Source organism: Vitis vinifera, chromosome 9 (assembly GCF_030704535.1).
Source record: "Vitis vinifera cultivar Pinot Noir 40024 chromosome 9, ASM3070453v1".
NCBI lineage: Eukaryota > Viridiplantae > Streptophyta > Magnoliopsida > Vitales > Vitaceae > Vitis > Vitis vinifera.
This window is the reverse complement of record NC_081813.1, coordinates 23,903,270-23,924,388: the sequence shown is the minus strand read 5'-3', so window position 1 is coordinate 23,924,388 and position 21,119 is coordinate 23,903,270. Positions and strand designations below refer to the sequence as shown.

The window sequence follows — 21,119 nt, the reverse complement described above, 5'->3', positions numbered from 1 at the left end:
GTGGATGATCGACTTTTTTTGAATTGATTTGCTGACACATGATGAACAATTAAAATGAAATTAATAATGGACCAATATATGGTATTAAAAAGACTTTTTATCACCACACATAATGCTTACCGAATCAATATTGAAGATGCAATTAGGGTCGTTCAAAGTAGTGTATGATGAAATTTAAGCTAAAAGTATAAATATATGCCATTAATGTACAAAACTATATATATATATATATATATATGAAGGCATGGGAATGTCAAGTGAAGTTAGTTGGAAGACAGAGAATCTCCCCAAGTTTGGCGCCAGCTTATGGGCGATCCTCGTTCTCCTCCAATTTTAGCTCCACTGTTCCTCAATTTCAGGCACCATTTTCTAAATATGAAAAGCACAAAGAAAATGAAAAAGAAAAATTCAGCCTCCTCCTTCCCAGGGGTGGACTTCAATGGTGGAAAGAAGAGAGGAAGAAGAAGAAGAAGAGGAGGAAGAAGAAGAAGTAGCATAGGGGAGCATCACTGAATTTTATATCTGCCTCTCTCTAGGGTTCAAAAATGTGCCCTAGCCTCCTAGTGTTAATGGGTGTGGCCTTTTTTGGGATCCTCACTCCAATTGCCCACTCCACCACAGTTGCTCCTGATGGTAATCTACTTTCCATTTTCTCTGCAATTCCTTCTTTGTTATTGAATTGTTAATTAGTATTTCGCTTTTTTGAATTTTGTGTATGGTTGCTGTAATGTGTCAACTCGTGAAATGAATTTGTACCCCAGTGATCAATGGTAGAAGAAAGAATGGGAAAACTGAAAAATATTAGCTTTTTGATGGTGGAAACTGTTTGGAAGCTTGAGAAAAAGAAAATAATGAGGATAAAGAAAATGAAAGAGAAACTGAAGGGGAAAAGGGCGCGTGATCAATATATTCTAATTCATCCAAATGAGCTTCATCATATTTTGTTTTCCTTGGTATTTTCTGTGGTAAACCAATGAGGAGAATATGCAATTTGTTCAGGTGTTTTGATTTTTCCTTTCCCTATTTGTTTCCATTGATCCCATTTGTTTTTATTTGTGTTTTAATTAGAGAATGAGCTGTTTGAAAATGTCCAGGTTTTTAAATAATTGCAACAAAAAAAGAGATTGAAATTTCACTGAATTTACTCTTATTTTTAGATTTCTGTAGTTTTTTCCAAGATTCGAATGGGAAATTTATCATTTGATGCGTGAAAAAATTCCTTGACCTTGTTGTTAGCATTAGTTGGAGCCCATATCTATGATGGGCTAAAACACTTCACAAATTTTTAAATTTCATCCAGAAATACTCCTGATAGCCATCATAGCTAGTGTGGTTGAGGGATGAAGTGGCGAGAAAAATTACCTTTAAAAGCAATGTTCACTCATTAACAATAGGGATGTCAGTGATGAACCAAAATGATCTTATCCAGATGCATTTCGTAGAACAGAAAAAAGGGAACAACTATTTTTACATGGAACAGAAAAAAGCAATGTTTCTCAATCAACTTCTAACTTATGAGACTAGCATCCCTTTCTGTAATGTTATCTTTTATATCAGTGATGGGAATTATTGTTAGTACCAGATCATATTTTCTTTTGACATGAGTTTTTTTTGTCAATTGAAGGCTTTTAGATTAAAATCTAATTGTATTGGTTAAATTGACATGGTAGATTAGTGAAACATTGACAATCTTGCTGCATTTCCATCATTTTTTGATTTGTTTTCAAACCGATATAAATTTATGGTTATTTTTTTTTTACTTAAAATTTCTTATTGTAAAGAACAATTGCTTAAAGAGATTGTAATTTCCAACAGGTATTGTTAAAATAGTGCCACATGTACAATTTGTAAAATTTCATACATGATATATAAATCACATGACCTTATGGGTGCTAGACTCACACCTACACGATTTGTTAGACTATGCTTGAAGCTTGGCAATGCATTTTGCCAGTAAGCTTTACAAATTCTTGAAAAAGGTGTAAATGGTCATGAGGGTACCAAATCTCTTGGTGCGTGATATTTAATTTTCATGAATGCAGTTGTTTTTCTATATTTAATTTTCATGAATGTGGTTGTTTGTTTATATTTTCCTCATTCTATTCTTTAGATTTGATATGCCTAAGTAACAATTATAATCTAGAAAGTTGCATATTGAATTTTTTTTTTTCATCAATTAATTTCCTTTAACAAGAAAAGAGATTTTGAGTTTGAGTTGCCTATACTTGGAAACAGAAAACACGTTTTTGGTAACCATGTAAAGGTCTGTAATTATATTTTGTTGCATTTGAAGATACTGATATTTGCTAGTTGTTTTTGCAGTCTCTGCCCTCAATGTTATGTATAACAGCTTGAACTCTCCTTCACAGCTGACTGGTTGGAAGTCGAGTGGAGGTGATCCTTGTGGGGAATCCTGGAAAGGAATCAAATGCTCGGGCTCATCTATAACTGAAATGTAGTGAACTTTTCTTGTACACATTGAACTTTTGATACTTTCACATTTACACTTCCACTGAGTGAATTATACAAGCATCTTGAAGCCTTGCTCTTCACATTTTAAGGTGAATATATTCGATTTGTCTGACTTGGCATTCTTTCTGTTAAAACTTCTTCAGAAAATTATCTGGCCTTGGACTCACTGGATCGATGGGCTACCAGCTGTCAAGCTTGACATCCGTCACCAACTTGTGAGGCCCAGCTTTTCAACCTAGGCACTTTTCTTTTGTATAAATACAGTTTCTTGTCATAACCCAGCTTTCCAAACTAGACAGTAATCATGTTCTCACCCGCACGTACACACACATTCATATGCAGACACAGATTATAGGACTTTTCATGTTATTTGAAACAATATTTAAATATATATTGCCGAAAGAACTCACCTGAAGGAAATGATTTGTTTGTCATAGTACAGTGACATGAGCAAGAACAACCTCAAGGGTGATATACCATATCAACTACCTCCTAATGTACTTCACTTGTAAGTAAGCAGAAAATCTTTCCATATCTAGAATGAATAAATAGTTCAATGCAAAAAATTATAATATATGGTAATCTTACGAGCTCAATATGCAGAGATCTTTCTCGAAATGGTTTCACCGGTGGGGTTCCTTATTCGATTTCTCAGATGACTGACCTTAAATATCTGTAAGCAGTGTTTATTTGTCTGTTGGCATAGTTTTCTTGTCCTAGACATCCTATTCATTTTATTTGTGGGTGATGCAGAAATCTTGGTCATAATAAACTCAATGGACAGTTAAGTGATATGTTTGGACAACTCCCTAAACTCACTTTGATGTAAGTATTATCAGTAAAGTCCTCTTTTTGCATTCTTGGGCCTGTAGCTGGAAATATTATGGATTGAAAAGGAATTATCTTGCATTTGGGTTCTGGGGAGGTGCATCGCAACTATGGTTGGCTAATTATTTGGACAACTAGCTTGTGCTAATTGTCTTTGCATTGTGTTTCCCCTTTAATGTCATTTTATATAAATGTAGAATAAGAAGAGAGTTTCTGAAATTCCCTCCTTGCACTTCCAAACTTTATTTTTAAGCTCTGCACAGTTTCAGAAAGTTTTGAATTAAAACCATATGAGATCTTTGAGAAAAAAAATAACCAGTCCCAAATTTGGTTTAAAGTTTTTAAATGTATTATAATTGTACCATTATATGTCCTATCCTTGGAAGTGTTGAATAATATAAGATTCAATTTTGTGACACTGCATATCTACCACAGTAATACTTAATCTACATATCTTTTTACAAATTTTTTCACAAGGTCTTAAAAGGCATTCCTAGTGAGGTGAGCCTGAAAAGCTTGGAGGCATACACAGAAGAGTGTGAGTGCTGAAAGCTTTACAGCCTTTGTGACTTTTCTGCCTTCTTATGTTACACTGAGGCATATGCCATTTAACACCTTTTTGTGTTTCTTTGATGCTTCAATTTTTGAAGCTTACACCTAACTGGTTCACAACTATAAGCTTTCCTTTATTCATTTTTTTTTGGAGTTCTAACCAACCATAGTTGAAAAACTGATCATACTAACTACCAATGTAAAGAGAAACTAGAGAAGAAAAAGGTTCCTTGAATTCATTTGTTTTTTTTTTTTTTTTTAAAAATTTTTCTATGTTTTTTTATTTAGTAATTCATATATATATATATATATATATATATATATATATATATTAAATACTTCAAAAAATGAAAATATGAACATAAAAATTTGAAAGGCTTATGGCTCATGCCTATGTTCACCTACAGTAAATCACCTTGCTTTGATCTTTCACCTTTAAAAGCTATGGATTTGTGTTATACATGTGTAACAGCTTGAAACATTTTATTGTCTTATTAATTTTTGAGGTTGAGGTGAGAAAGGTGCTATAGAAAAGAAGTATAAAATGAGAAGACAAAAGGGCAATAAGGAACTTAGGGTTTACCCTCCTGCAAAGTCTCCCTAACAAAAAAAAAAAAAACAAAAAAAAATAAAATTGTGACAATAAAACACTTCAAAAATAGAAATAAAGGTAAACTTCTCCGGATTGCAAGCCAGAATACCACCCAATAGATATAGTACTTCTTTGATTTCATAAGCTCAACTTGCTCAAAATTGTTTAGAAACAGAAGTACTGCTCCTCGATTTTCTTTTCTTTTTTTCAACATAAAATTAGAATTTCATTGAAGGGAGAGGAGCAGAAATCATACTCTTGTCAGGATAATTTCTACTGCTTATTTATTTATTTATATTTATGTTTTCATGCTAGAGGCATTGTTCCTTTGATGTACACAAGTAGCATGGCTTTCATTTTGGATTTTCTACAATCCATGGTGCCAAGATAAAAGAAACATATGTTGAATTTATTGACTGACTCATGAGATGATGTACAGGGATCTCTCCTTCAATACACTATCAGACAATTTGCCTCAGAGTTTTGGATCACTCTCAAGCCTCACCACATTGTAAGAAGCAAAAACATTGATTTGTGGGTACTTTTCAGTTTCTTGTTAATAAATACTTTTTTCATCTTCGTGCAGGCGTTTGCAGAACAATCAATTTACTGGTTCAATAAATGTCCTTGCTGACCTTCCCCTCAATGATTTGTGAGTACCACTAGATCAATCTTTCTTGACTTAAAATGATTGTTTTTCCTCCGAACTGTAAATCGGATATCCATCATGAATCATTCTTTGAGTCCTGCACTGTTTGGCCTGGTTTATCCATTTTGTTTGGGAAAGACTACAAAATTGTGTAGTGAGTTACAAAAATTCACTGTGTTAGGACAATTCCAGTTTGAAAAGGATTTATGAATTATCACCGAGGATGAAAATATTCATAATTACGGATATATCGGTACTTTGATTTTACAGATATATTAGATATATCAGAGATATATTGGCAAATATTTGACACAATATCGGTGGATCTAAATTTGATTAGAACTTATAGAAATATAAGAAAAAACTCTTAAAAATAAAAATAGAAGTATAATAGATATTTTAAAGTTGTTTTGTTCAAGAAATTAATATATGTGTAATATAATTTATTATATTTCATAATAATATTGCATACATCGATAAAAAGTATAAATTTTAGAAGTGTACATTTATTATTAAATTATATCAAATATTATTCAATAATAATATTGTGATATTTGATTATAATATGTTTAATTTAAAAATATATTTAATATTAAAATTATAATCCATTTAATTCAATTGCATTAAATGATATAAAATAAATGCTGATATATGTATAATTTTTAATATTTAATTAATATATTAATAAAATGAAAAACACTATGAAGAAAATTATCATGATAATTTTTATAATTTTGGTAATCAATTAAACTAAATGAAATTTTTTTATTTAATTATAAAATAATTATAATTAATTTGTTCATTAAAATATTATTTTAATATTATGTTTATATAATGAGTTGTAGTTTATATATATTTGGTGCGGTACATATTTTAAGTGGCAAGCTTGGCCCAGTGTTTCACCCAGCTGTGCGTTGAATCTTTTGGTTAGGGTTCGAGTCCCTTTAGTGGTAGAAAACCTAGCACAGTTTTTAAGTTTGACTGCCACAGCCCGTGTTGACCGTGTCGACCGCCCCAAAATATCGCCGATAAAATGCTGATAAATTCCGAAAAATTGGCGAAATTCCTGATAAATTACCAACATATCGGTAGCTCATTGATATATCACGATATTTTAATCCCTGATTATCACTTGGTATAGATGTGAAAATATACATATTTTGACTTTACAATTTAGTTTGTCAATGTGTTTGGTAAAGTAAGATTACATCTTCTGTGCACTTGAGTAAAAATCCATGAATGGTTTGTTGGTGCCTTGGTTGTTTGAGGGAGGCTATTAAAAAAGATCGTAATGGTGGTAGCATGGTTTGAGGAGGCACTGGGGATAGGATAATGGTGTCTGCCAATTGAAGGTAGTACATTGGTAATGGTGTAAATCAGTTTTGGAAGTGCATGCGACAGCAGTGTTATAATATAATAGAGGGAGATGGTGTGAGGTGGAGGCAGTATGTTGGTAGTACTGGTGGTGGGTGTTGACAATGGCATTTTATAGTATAATAGAAGGGGATTGTGGCAATGGTGAAAGCAACAAAATCTGAGTAGTACAACAGAAGGGATGTGATCATGGGGGTGGTAGCTGAACTAATAATATTGTTGGTGGCAGAAGCTATGGTGGTGTGTCTGGTTGTGGTTCTAGAGGTGGGTGTAGAGGCAATGTCAGTTGTAGCCATACTGAGGTAGTGGTGGCAGTTATGGTAGCTCATTCATGGTAATGGTGGTGATGGCTGTGAGTCTTGTGACAACAATGCAACTGGCAAGAGTGGTAGTGGCCGCAGTGGGACCATTGGCGGCTGCTGTAATGCCTTGGAAGATAGGTAGGCATGGGTGGTGATTGAGCTGCTTAATGTTGATGTCTCCTTCATGAATCAAATACTTAAGTCCAAGATTTCTTCAAGGCTATGTTTGGTTCTTGGAAAGCACTAAGGAAAGAAAAAAAATTAATAAGGAAAATGATTTTCTCGCGTTTGGTTGCACTAATACCAAAGAACATAAAATATAATTAAAATTAATTAAAACTTATGTATTTTTAAATTAGTTAATCTTTATATAAAGATAATTAAAATAAGTGAAATAAGTTTGAAGTGGTATATAAAAATAATTTATTTACTTTAAATCCATATTTAATTTTTCTTTACTTTTTCTTTCCTTCTACTTTGCCTCTTTATTTTCTTTCCTTTGCATTTCCCCCAAATTTTTAGGAACCAAACATAGCCTAAGGGTTCTCACAAAGAGAGATTCTCATAAAATTTTTCATGACACTATGGAATAATGTGAATTTGAGTATGCATTCTTGGCTTCATGTACCAGACACAAATCTCATCAAGAATGCATATAAATCATAACGCACTTTCATAGTTCAAAAAAAAAAAAAACATAAGGGAGGGACAATGGATTCCTTGGAAAACTTTGCAATGCATAGCTGAATGGTGTGCATCGCTATATGTTTTTTTTTTTATTTTTTTTATTTTTTTATTTTTTATTTTTTTATCAGTGTGCATCAATATTTCTTAGCTGTAAACATAGCACTTCATATGCATCTTCCTGTGGATTGAGTGGTCAGCCATCTTTATCTAGTCTAACAACAGAGTGTAGTTGCCGGTTTTTAATGCTGTTGGAATTCACCTTCCCAAATTAGTGGTGGAATCTATCCTCTCCTTAAAAATTTCTTAAGTGCAACATCAAACAATAAGGCTGAGAAAAATTTCAACGCACAAATGGGGAAAAAAATTGTAATTGAAGTCCTGGAATGGGAAAGAAGATTTCTGAGGAAAAGGTTGTCTGAAAGCTTGAAATCTTCACTTCTTTAGAGTGTAAAATTATTAAACATTTAACTCTTTTACTGCTTATTTAATACATTTTTCAGTTGCAAGGCTTAGATGAGTTAAGGTTACTGTTCTTCTATTTATTATGTTCAATGAATTTTCCTGTTCCCCAAACTCCACAATATATTTAAAAATTGTAGAGTGCTGCTTGGACCGGCTGAAGTAGTTGATAGCTAATATAGAAATCCTTGCATAATGAATTTATCTTTATGCTGGCAGGAATATTGAAAACAACCAATTTACTGGCTGGATCCCAAATGCATTGAATAATATAGATAATATAGAGTGAGTATCCTGTTCAAACTGCATTTTTTCGGGCATGCCTTGCCTTTCAGGTTATTTCCTGACCATGTAGTTTGCTTTGTCAAGGGCTGGGGGAAATTCCTGGTCATCTGAGCAAGCTCCTCCACCTCCCCCTGGTGCAAGTTCAAAAAATACTCATGCTAGTAGGAGCTCATCCAACAGTGGAAAAGGTGGTGGGAAGTCTGGCATGAGTGGATTAGCCATTGCTGGAGTAGTTTTGGGAAGTTTGCTGGTACTAGTTATTCTACTTGCTCTATTTTCAAGACGATCTTCTCCTCCTCCTTCACATTTTCTTGATGAAGAGAGGCTTAGCAATCATAGACCATTTACCCCGATTGTATCCCAGGAGTTATCCAATGACATGCATCCCACAAACTACAATGGTAATTTTCATTTACACCTGTGTCTTTTTCTGGGGTGCTTCATCAGAATTATCACAATGATGTAGTGGATTGTTAGCTTTGAGAAGTCCTGTAGCATCTGTTGTGAGAGTACTCAACTTTTGTTGCTAACTGCCAAAAAGTTTCTGATTTAGGAGGTTTTTGTTATTTTTCAAGGAATATGACTAATTATAGAGATATCAGTGACTGACTATTAAAGAAATTGTCTTTGTTTGTAGCATGTAGTGTCTGGGTGTGATCTGTGAGATTCTGGTTTTAATGTAGTTAATTGCCAATATTTTTCTAAAAAGATATCTGATGTATCTTGGTTCAGCATCTTTAATAAACTTTCCATTGGATGCTGTTTTACATGACCTAGTCCAGGATCCTGCATTGATTAGTTTCTGATTGAGACCTGTGTCTCTACCGAGAGATGGGTGATTGTTTATGTGGTTGACATTAGTGTAATGAATGGAAAATTGACTTCTGTTTCCACATTCCTGCCACTGTTTATTGCTTTATTAATCTTTTAACGTAACAAGTCCATTATGCGCTATGTGGTGGTTGTTGCCTCTGTTTGGCCATTTGTATTTTTTGCTTCTTTTCTTTGGTTTGCGGTTCACTTCATATGCCTCCTGTGTGCTTGGGTGCACCTGCATTTTTGTTATATGCCTTTTGAGAATACAATTCTTAATTTTCCTATCAAAATAAGGAAAAAAAGGAAAGAAAATTATGGTTAAATGGACTTTACGTTGTAATTCAACTGACCAAATGCTGTGCTGTTTACAGACTTTAAGTCGTCGAACTCATCTAATTCAATGGATGTAAAGGCTTTGCAAAAATCTCCTTCTATTGGTCTTAAGCGTCCACCTTCTCTTAATGATTTGGCAAATCGCTTGAGTGTCAAAAGAAGTACTTCTATTCGTGCTACAGCTTATTCCTTGGCGGATTTACAGAGTGCCACTAGAAACTTTGCAACAGCCAGCCTTCTTGGTGAGGGATCTGTTGGGCGTGTTTATAAGGCAAAGTATGCTGACGGAAAGGTATGCTTGGTTCAGTTATATATTGGTTTATGCCTAGTTGACACATTGCTTGTTTATTTGATATGCCTTCAGCACAGAGGTCTTAAACTTGTGAACATTTTGTAATTGGTGAGGCGAGGAACGCTTAATCAAATTTTTGGGAGATTTGGTCAAGAGTCTTGCTTGTATGATGAGCATTTGATCCTTTCTGAATGACCTTTTTCTTTTATGTTTTTATCATTCACATGAAGGATAGATTCCATTATTTGGTTAAAATTGAGCCAGTTGTAGGCATAGGAGGGGCCCACCTCATGGGAGTTAAAATGGTGGGCTCATGTTTCTTTCATCTTCTTTGCAGGATTTTCACTTTGAAATATTGGATTCAACACTAGCACACAACTTCATTTGAAATAATTGAGTGAGTTGGAACTCTCTAGATTTATATACGACATACTTGAGACATCTAAGGCCATTTTTGATAAACGTTGAAAAGTATGAAAGACTTCAATATTTGTTATAAGTGATAAAGTTTTAAATACTGAATTGTATAGAAGTAAAAAGAATCTAGTGGTCTCCCTTGAAATTCAGTGAATTAGTTCAATTAAAATGGTTGATAATAGAAAAATCTAAACAAAAATTGTTTGTTATACACGTTTGTCTATTAAAAATGATCAAAACTACATGTTTTATTTTGTAATATTTGGAACATCCACCTTTCTGAGTTATCAAAAAATATCTTAAGCAAGTACAAGTAGATTAAAAAATATGTTGATGACTCAAAACTAAATAAGTTAATTACATTTATATCATCATTTTTACCAAAAAGTGATTTTTTTGTGATTTAATTGTATTTATTCAAAATATTAATGTATTATTTTTTTTATCACGGATAAATTCCAAAAGGTTCATGATTACAAAAAAAATTTGTGGTTAGGATTTTTTTCCCACCTATTGAAATAGAAAGTTATTTGACCTTTTTTTATACTCTATAATGAAAAAAGAAAATTAGTTTTCACGATGGGTAAATTTATTTTCACAATTATGATGAAGAATGAGAGAGAGCGTGGAGTTAAGAAAGAATTCGAATAAAATCTTGTAAATAAATGACTGAAAACTAAAAAGAAGTCGATGGAATCTAAAAGTTATATAATTTAAAGAATCACTTAGCATGCTTTTTTTTTTTTTTTTTTAGTTTTTAGGCAGGGCTCTATTGCTTAACATGTTAAGTAGTTTTTGGTCAGATTTTAATTGGTTGTGATTTGGGTATGGAACAAGCTGAATTAGAGGGACTCACTTATTATAATTTACTTCAGCACTTAATTTGACTGTCAAGCAATGCATAAGTGATGGATCAATCTTCTATTAAACTTTTTTTTTAGTTTGTTTTGATTGGTTGAGGCATTTCCGTGCTATGTACCACTAGGCCTTTTATTAGCCTTTTATTAAGTGGAGAAAAAGAAGAAAATGCCAAGATTTCTGCCATATAAATGGAGAAGTCTAATGGAGAAGCCTAAATGGAGAATGCCAAGTCCCTGCTCTCAAATGTTTTCTTCTTCCTTTATGAGCAACTGCTTTAGTGCAAAGGGGATATTTTCCAGTGTATGGCCTTTTACACCTCAACTTCTGCAAGGTCATCCTTACACTAGATGTTGCACTGAGCTCAACTGAGCTAAGGCAGTTTGGAACTACCCAATAAAGAGGCCCAAATTATAGTGGTGAAATTCAAAGTGAATGAATTAATGATTCATTGTTTGATCTCTGCCTTGTAAAAACAGCTGTGTAACAAAAAGCCCATCTTTAGAGACTTCAGGTAAGCTACTCCAGGAGTGCATCACCTTTATGGTTGGTTGACACTAGATAAGGATCTTATATAAATTATCCTGCATTCTCACATCCCTTTACAGGGATCCCAAAAATGAGGTTCTAAGGTCTCTCTAGCTTTCTACATATGTCCATTCCTAAGTTTCTAGGTTCCTTGAGAAGTTAGGAGTCCAAACGGGGTCTCTTTCTGGATAAGTAGCACTGAACCCAAGCTCTCTTGTCAGTAACAATCTTATAGAGATAGGATATATCAAACTGAAGGGTGTTTCTCCAGAGTAAACATCTTCCCAAAATTTTGCCTTTTTAACCACACTTTGATAGCTTTTCTAAATTACAGATAAACTGTTGTAGTAGCTTTCCATAATGGAAATTGCAAATGGATCTGGGAACACATGGATAATACTTCTTTAGAGATTCTTACTGTTATTGTCTCTTCTTTTTTCTTGTTTTATTAGTGCTTTGATTTATATTTGTTTTAATTCTCCAAGCATTTGCGTATATTATCACTTTACAGGCTACACAAATGTCACTCAAAAGTGTTCACTTCTGAACTATAGTACTATGGATATTAGTAGTTGATAAAATTCTGACCCATAAATGCTTGGTGCTGGAATTTTTCCAAGTTTCCAATATAAGAATTGCACATAAGGGAGGTGGCCATAAAGAAATTATTAATTAGATTTGTCCCATTTTCTTTGATCAGGTGTTGGCTGTAAAAAAGATAAGCTCCTCCTTTTTCCAAAGTGGCCAGAAGCAAGGTTTTCCTGAAGTTGTTTCAAGTGTCTCCAAGCTTCGCCATCCAAATATTGCTGAAATTGTTGGTTATTGTTCAGAACAAGGGCATAACATGTTAATGTATGAGTATTTCAGAAATGGCTCACTACATCAGTTCTTACACCTGTCAGATGATTTCAGCAGACCACTTACTTGGAACACCAGAGTCAAAATTGCTCTTGGCACAGCCCGGGCTATTGAGTAAGTTCAGAACTACACTACTTTATTTTAAAGTGGTGTGTAATATTTGATAGTGCATAATAATGGGCATAGCAATATATTAGTCATGCTTGGGATTTCTGGGATGGATTCTTCAAAATTTGAATTTTTTTGGACATTTAATTCTTGCTTAGCAGAACAAAGGGCTAAAAGTTTTGACTGTGAAGTGGCTAATTCAAATCAAGCCAAGGTGACAACAAGAGTTTTATTTTGAGCAATAAATTGGCTCAACTGATTTTTATTTTTTATTACTTAGTTTTAGATTGACTGTGGTTGCACAAATTTTGTGGTAGATTTATTCATATTTTTGGTAATCTATCAGAAAAAGCGTCTTGAGTTTGTTGGTTATTTGGTTGGATTAGTATCCTTGAAGGCTTAATCCTACCAATCCAAGCTCATTTCTGTTTCCAATTTGACAGCTTGTAACCGATCCTCTTGTTGAAAACCTGGCCAGCCGGCCCAAGCTTGGATTGGGAAGCTCTTGTATTGTCTTGGATTTCCCCAGGTTTAATTCTTATTTTGTGTGCATGGGTATTTAGAGTTAGGTGCCTATGGCTTCATATTGAGTCCATGTGCACATGTATTTTCATAAGCTTAGAATTGTATTACTTGGTAGTTCTGAATATAACTGCAGGAATTGCAAGTTAATCCATATGGTTGTGTAAATTCATCACAATAGTTGGTCTCAACTTTTTCTATTCTAGCTTTTGAATGCAAGTTTTGGCCACCATTAGTGACTGTTTCTATTATCTATTAAATCATTGGATGACATTTTCATTCAGGTACCTCCATGAGGTTTGCTCTCCACCCATGGTTCACAAGAACATCAAGTCTTCTAATATCTTGCTTGATGCTGAACTCAATCCCCATCTCTCTGACTATGGGTTTGCTGCTTGTCATCAGGTTATTACTTATTCTCTACAATATCTCTTTATTGTAAACAAAGTTTCTAGAGGGCTTGCTATGGCTTGGAATGATATTGGAATTACTTGAGATACCTGATATCAAATGCGTATAATGTTTACAAGAAGATGGCTAAGCTCATTCTTGTGGTTATCTATTTGCTGGGCTGTCCTAAACCAAAGGCTGTTAGCTAAGCAACAACAAAACCATGAAAAACCGGGCAGTTGGATAAGAAAAATAAAAGGAGAGGGAGATAAATATAAAATTAAGAGATTGAATAAAAAAAGGTGGAAAGAATTGCATCAAAAAGAGCCCAAACCCCCTGTGTTACATGAGCTCTCTAACTGGTTCTGGAAAGACCTAGTTCAATTGAAAAATTTTCAGCAGCATATCCCAGTACCATGTGATCCTATTATAATTTATTAAAACGCATTTGTTGATTCTTCACTAGCTTTACGAAAGACTGCACTTGTTCAACAGTGTCCACCCCTTCCTCATGAGAAGATCTACATGTCTTCCACACAAAAAAATAGGTCCTCATAGGAGCAATAGTTCTCTAGACTTCCTTGGAAGTGAGAACAACTCCATATCCTCCAACATATAAGGAATATTAAAAGGATTTCACTTGAAATCTCTCTGTTTTTTCCTCCCTCCACAATAAGCCATCCTATGATGTTGCTTGTAAACTCAAACCATTCATAGGCTCCAAAAACTGTCCCACCTCCTTGTCTTCCAATCCAGAAAGTGCCTGTAAAAATACAAGTACTAGTGTCCTCCATCCTCCTCCTCCTACAAATCTGCCACTTAACTTTTCTGGAAGAGGCTAGGCTGATCAGCATAGGGGAGGTGTCTCTTGAAGATCATTCCCCCACCCATTTATTCAATTAGAAGTTGATCCTTCTTCAATTCCTGACCAAAATGGATGTTCTATGACTGAACTCTTACCATCCCCTTCTAAAGTCTTTCCATAACTCTACACAGAAAGCCTCTCTTACTTCTTAAGTGCACCCATCCCCCTCCAACTTTCCAAACTTTCCACAGGCGATCCTCCTAAGTAGACTATCACGCTCACGTGCTTCTCTCCATAAACATTTTCCAAGTAGTAACTTACTTAGAGAATCCAGATTTGTAATTCCCAAACTTCAATACTTTTTATACTTGCATATTGTCACCCATTTCATGACATGTATTTTTCTTCCCTCTAAATGATTCCCCATAAAAACTTTCTTTAATTCCTTTTCAGTCTAATCTTCACTTTTCTGTGGATTATGAATAATGATAAATACTCTTTGATAAGGGTCAATCTGATGGGACAAATCCTACTCCTTACTATATGTTAGTTTTCTTTTGAATCTCTCCTCAATTGAATTCCATACTGTAGAAGACTATGAAAAGCTGCCAAATGCAATCTTAGGTATGTAGAAGGAAGGCATACAATCCTACAACAAAACAAGTAGGCCAATCTTTCCCATCACCTCGCCAATAGGAATTATTTCAGTCTATTCTGAATTGATTTTCAATTCTGACATGAGCTCAAAACAAATTAGCACCCTTTTCCAGTATCTCAAATGCTCCACATTAGCCTCACATAAGAGCAATGCATCATATGAAAATAATAGGTAAGAGGCCTCCATTCCATCTCCTCTTCTTCCTACCTTAAAACCACTAATGAACATACCCCCCCGCCTTGCTCTTAAAGTGAGACTTCTTGGAGCTTCCATTGTTAATACAAAAAGGTAAGGGGAGAGTGGGTGGCCTTGCTGCAAGCCTCTTGTAACTCTGGAAAAACTCTAGGGGTATGTCATTTACCAAAGCTGTAATATTACTGTAGATATACAAAAATGCATCCATTTCAACTATCTTTCCTTTAAAGACTCATTAGAAACCACAGCTAACATGTATACTATTGAATTGCCAATATTCCTAAAAGTTCAAGCTTTTAGGATTTGGGCTTATGATGTATATCATGCTCTTTACCACCCTCCCTCACGTGTAGCCTCCATTTTTAGGCTTTTGTGAGAGCTTAATAAATTTGGAAAATAAGCATGCAGTTGTGATGTTGAACACTTGACCTCTTGCCAAATGAGACTATGATACTATATGACATACAACTTTCTACATCAAGACACTTGAAGTTGGAGATGTCTGAGTAGGTCTTACCGAATCTCTTTTTTTCTTAATGAAACCTTGTTGGTGGTTATTTAAAACATATTTCATTTGTCTAAATTTTCCTTGTAGTGGTGTTACAATAAATTTGGAGTTTAACAAAGGTCCAACATGGTTGAAATATAGAATGGAGAAAAATTGGAACGTTCTATTCTATTTTGTGGTGATGCATACTGATACTGGATCATTAAATTTCCAGCAATATAGAAGTTTCTTTAGTTGTGTAATAAGATGAATTAAGGAACCCTAGGAAAAAGAAAGAAATCCTTGATATCGCACCTCTCAAAAGAGCTTGGCAGCTATTAAAAACTTTTAATAAAGTCTACTAATAGAAAGATTTATAGACTTGTAGGACCTTTTTGTTTTCCTAATAACAATAGGAATATATTTCTTATTAGAAAATGATTCCTTTTCCTAATCAAATTAGAAGCTAAAAGAAATAGAAATTTAACAAAAAATAAATTGCTAAAACCAATCCTCATAGGTAAAAAAGACTCTAGATAAAACCATGGTTTACTAGCTAGCTCATCGTGCAGCACATAATACTAAACTATACCCTAGTTTAGTACATTTATTTTGATAATAATGCGATGAAAGTCACTTCTCGATTAACAATGCATGTTCTACTTCTAACTTCTACTGCTTGTTTATTTAGTGTCTGTTTTGGATATACTTTCTATTTTCTATTTTTAAAAATAGAAAATAGTAGTACATTAAAAAGATAATGATTTTTAAAAATTATTTAAAAAAGATTAAGGTATTTAAAAAAAATTTAATTCCTCAAATTTTAAAAAAATTTAAATTAATTTTAAAGGATATGAGATAAACTTATACTTTTTATACAAAATTTTTTATTTTTTATATAGAATTTGTTACTACTTTTTAATTTTAAAAACAAAAAATAGGAGGCGTATCCAAATAAGCACTTATTTATTCATTTATTTGTTTATTTTATTTTAATCTTTGGACATTGTGTGTGTGTGTTTTTTTTTTAAATTTATTTTCATATTTGATATCAGCATACGAGCCAAAACCTAGGGGTTGGATATAATGCTCCAGAATGCACAAAGCCTTTGGCTTATACGTTGAAGAGTGATGTTTATAGTTTTGGAGTAGTCATGTTGGAGGTAATGACAGGTCGGATGCCTTTTGACAGGTGTGCTGCGCTGAGTCTGTATTTTTTCATAACTAAGCTGGCCTATGTGAACCTTCTATTTGAATTAGTGATATTGTTCCCCTTTTTTTTCTTTTTTTTTTTTTAGTTCAAGACCAAGATCGGAACAATGCCTTGTCCGATGGGCCACCCCACAGCTCCATGAAATTGATTCACTAGAACAAATGGTGGACCCTGCTTTGCGTGGTTTGTACCCTCCTAAGTCACTCTCTCGATTTGCAGATATCATTGCTCTCTGTGTACAGGTGAGAAATGCTTCCATTACCCTGCCCCTCCTAAAGCCCATTGTCTGGTTTTACGTTATTCTCACTCAGAACTCTTCGCTCTCGCCATTTATTCCCTAAGCATGCCCTTCCAGTGAATTATCAACCATATATGATGTCAATATTATCTCAATTTACCCATTTATCGCTTGAACCTTCTTGTTGCCTATGCTGGGACTTCCCTTTTAATTCATACGTCTTTTATCGTTTGCATTTTATTTTTTCAGATGGAGCCTGACTTCCGGCCAGCCATGTCAGAGGTGGTGCAGAGTTTAGCTCGATTGATTCAAGGGGCTTCTCGTCGGATGGAAGACTTCAACTATTGATGAATTCTTCTCTCAATACTCTAGGCATGCTGAAACAAGTATCATGGAAGTTGCTGCATGTGTGGCTTTTAAGAAATGGACTTATTTTCACTGTTCCTCACTGGTATTTAGAGGTTTGTTTAGAGAAGTGATTCCAAAATCATTATCCACACAATCAACAGAATCACAAAGGTTTCTGCTGGTATTACCGCTTTGATGTATGAATATGTGACTGCTTAGATACTTTGAACTACACTACACACATGTAGGCATATTTTTAGAGAAACCAATAGGTTAGCTGATTATAATACACAAATCTTGTTTAGAATTATGTGCGAGGATGATAGAGATGTTGTATTCTGCAGGTATTATGACGCTAATTTCTATTAATATTATATATTGTATTTCATAGTTTTTGCAGCAGTAGAGCTGTAGAGGATGGTTATGTTGATGACAAATTTTTCATTGTTATCATCCTAACATATTTTATAATGCTCATTCTGAAAAAGAAAAATTAAGGTAAACTCGGGAATCATTAAGTCCTTTGTCCTCCTTCCATGGGGGGAGCTAAGCAATAAGAGTGCCCAACAAAGAATTTTCTTGTTAAGGTCGCTCTTAAGCTGATCGTAGATGTCACACCCTGGTTTTTTATTTTTTATTTTTATTTTTTCAAACTTAACAATTGATAATCAAATACAGTATCAATTTAAATGCTGAGTTCTTGCTTGATTTTGAGCAAAAAGAGAATATGCAAAACCTGTTATAAAGAGTACATCTTGTATTAAACTTCGTAACTATTAGTTAACAAAATATGTTTCGTTTCACTAAAGAAACTTGTACTGCATTAATTTACATATACCAAAACCCCATGGTTCACTACAGGTAGCCCATACTACAAGTGTACTTTGTAAATATATATATTTTATCATTCCTACAAAAAAATTCAGTCTTTAATACAAAGGCAAAAAATTCAGTCTTTAATACAAAGGCAAAACCTAAAACACTTTCAATGCGGACAAACAACATCCAATCACAGTAAAGCAATGCTCAAACATTATTTTTTGCATAGGTCTTTTGGCCTGCATCAAAAGATGGAAGGGATAAGGTGAGTTCACAACTCAATAGGAAAGTTTATAACCATCCTAAGCATACCCTTAAAAAAACCTTGAATTAAACATGTAATTGCATGCATGATAAACATTTTATAATCATTAACAAATATGCAATCATGTCAAACATGTATGCATTGTGGGATCCTCCCCAAAAATTGCCACGTGGCTCCATCTCCCTTGGCCCCGCAGACCGCCCCCTTTGCGATGCGTGGCATAGCTCATTCCACTCGGGTAGGAATTCTGTCCAGCTGGCACCACTTTCTCCGGATATCTCACATTCGGAATTCTGTCTGGCCGATGTTCCACTTTCTCCGGATATCTCACATCAGGAATTATGTCCGGACGACATCCCACTTTCTCCGGATATCTCACAGCCGCAATTATGTTTGGCCGACGTTCCACCTTCTCCGGATGGAAGAGAAGGACGTTTCAACTTCCCCGGGCTGACATGTCTGGATTCTTCGATAACGCTTATCCGGAGAACATTCGTGGCTAACGATTTAGATTCCCCGGATAGCTTGGCTCGTCAGACACTCGCGATTCACCGGATCCCTTTCCGCCCACAATCAAAAAGCAAACTCCGACAATGCTGACGACCAAATCTCCTGAACTGTCAATCATCTTTAATGCAAGATACACTTGACAAGACATTCCCAAGTCTTCTCAGGTTACCTGACGCATCCCCGATATTTAAAGTCATAAATTGAGGCGACGTCCACCGCCTGAATACCTTCCTGATAGCCGTCACCTCGCACCAGAAACATCATGATTACTTCGCCACCTTATGTGTCGCAATCATGATGATGGGACCCGCTAGCACAACGAGGCCATACTTTCTGACTCATATATAAACTCTAAGGAGACTCTCAGGAAGGTAAGCGGTAATCGATAAGCAACAAAGGGATAAACATTCTGCAAAGGGATAAACATCCTTGACAAAAAATCACGGAGCAACACTCCCAAAGGAAAACTCTATTTTCTAACAACTTCCAAAAGACTAACTTAGTCATCGGAGGGTGTGTCCGGACAACCCATCCGGACATCTTTTTTGCAGGAGGAAGGAGGAATTACTACAACACGTTGATCGAGATTCTGTTGCTGGTGATTACTATTGCAGCAGGGGAATTTTGCCATCAACATGCATGTCTTTGCTGGTTTCGTTTTTGCTTTTCCTCGTCCATCATTTCACAACTAATAAACTGCTCACCCCCACTAATCTATACATCAGATGTCAATGCTCCGCAAGATACTCGGTCAACATAATAATGACTATTCTGGGATATCACCCAAGGACAAGTCATACCCCGTGTCTTTTGGGACTCATACCTAAGGGCAGGACCAGCCCCATTCACCCACATCGGAGTGTCTTCCTCGAGGGCTTTAGGGACTTTCACCCAAGGACCCATGGTCTCACATAAACAATATATCAAAGGATAATGCCTGTAGCATCACATAAACACTTTCCACCAATCAATTCTCTGAATATCATATGTGATTATTCCATATCCTTCTTGCCATGTAACCACACCATGAATCTTCATACCAATATATGTTCCAATCTCAATGTAACATTTCAACACAATAAACCGAGATGCAATGACATATTAAAACATTTTATGAAATTATAGAAATGACATGAAATTTTCAATAAATGTTTCAAGGAAAGAAATCAGATACACCATGGAACAATATAAAATTCCTTACCTTACACGGACTTTCCCTCTGTGATTTTTCTATGTAAGCGATCTTTACTTATTACAAGGAATTGAAATGAAACACATAATTTAGACTTCCTAACAATGAAAATTTATACAATTTACTGTTGCTAATTTTTAATTATAATATTCTTTAATCTACATGCCTATAGGTTTTCAAATCAAATTTGAATTGAATTAAACAATATTTACAATGCATATTTAATATTCCCTAATTAATTACCAAACACTAAATGTTTTGATTTTCTTAAAGCTTAACCTATTAACAAATCCCAAGTGTTCAAATAACCTAATTAATCACATGTTTACTAATCTATTTTTCAATTAAACCAAATTAAACAAAGATTTATACTGATCTTACCATTAATAAAATACTTAAGCTAAAATACTTTAATCCTTAATTAATTGTGATTTTTAACTAAAACATGTTTATAGCTATTTATACTCAACTTTTACACAAATTTTATTGTTAATTTGTTTCAACATACCATTAGAAACCAAAATAAACCTAAATTACTAAAATAAACAACTTGCTTACCTCAAATCTTCACTTTCTCTCTCTAGATCCTCTCTTTAACCCAAGCTGCTGCAGGTAAAATGGTGGAAAACGAGCTGTAGGCCCTTATATAGGGCTCTCTATGCAGCCAAGTAGGAGGTGGTAGGCCACATGGTTGCCACCAACCCACCCAAGTAGGAGGTGGCAGGCCACTTGGTTGCCATTAACTCCAATTTTCCAATTTTGCACTTCAGTCCTTCAAGTTATCAAAAATTAAACCCATAATTGCCCATTAGTCCTTTAGGTTTTCATAACTATAATCAGCCCCTAAGAACCTAATAAGCATGATTAAGTCATTAACTAATCTCACTTAATCTTAATCAAAGTTTAATTCATAATTAAATAGGATTAACACTAAACTAGTTTTAACATCTAATTAAGCAGGTTTAAAGTTAAGTACTAAGATAATCATTATTGCCTATTTAATTCATTGGTGCTAGGTATTACAGTAGATCAGGTTGCTTGTAGATTAACTGAGGGTGGTTCCTTGT

The 21,119-nt window shown here is 34.4% G+C and overlaps 1 protein-coding gene across 4 annotated transcripts; it reads left to right on the top strand.

Moving 5' to 3' along the window:
* The first annotated feature begins 258 nt into the window (after window positions 1-258).
* On the top strand, window positions 259-17,656 carry LOC100254729 (protein STRUBBELIG-RECEPTOR FAMILY 5). 4 transcript variants are annotated; one of them, XM_010656937.3, is made up of 16 exons: window positions 259-633; window positions 2,323-2,455; window positions 2,616-2,687; window positions 2,915-2,980; window positions 3,076-3,147; window positions 3,226-3,297; window positions 4,884-4,955; window positions 5,031-5,096; window positions 8,135-8,200; window positions 8,285-8,601; window positions 9,388-9,641; window positions 12,145-12,416; window positions 13,217-13,337; window positions 16,523-16,659; window positions 16,766-16,922; window positions 17,168-17,656. In XM_010656937.3, the coding sequence occupies exons 1-16, from the start codon at window positions 546-548 to the stop codon at window positions 17,264-17,266; spliced, it is 2,064 nt and encodes a 687-aa protein (XP_010655239.1). In that variant the 5' UTR covers window positions 259-545; the 3' UTR covers window positions 17,267-17,656. The 4 variants fall into 4 exon arrangements, with proteins under 4 accessions (XP_010655239.1, XP_059595769.1, XP_059595770.1 ...); XM_059739786.1 differs by lacking the exon at window positions 17,168-17,656 and having other exon boundaries at window positions 16,523-16,630; window positions 16,766-16,919; XM_010656939.3 differs by lacking the exon at window positions 259-633 and having other exon boundaries at window positions 2,412-2,455; window positions 2,910-2,980.
* Window positions 17,657-21,119: the final 3,463 nt, after the last annotated feature.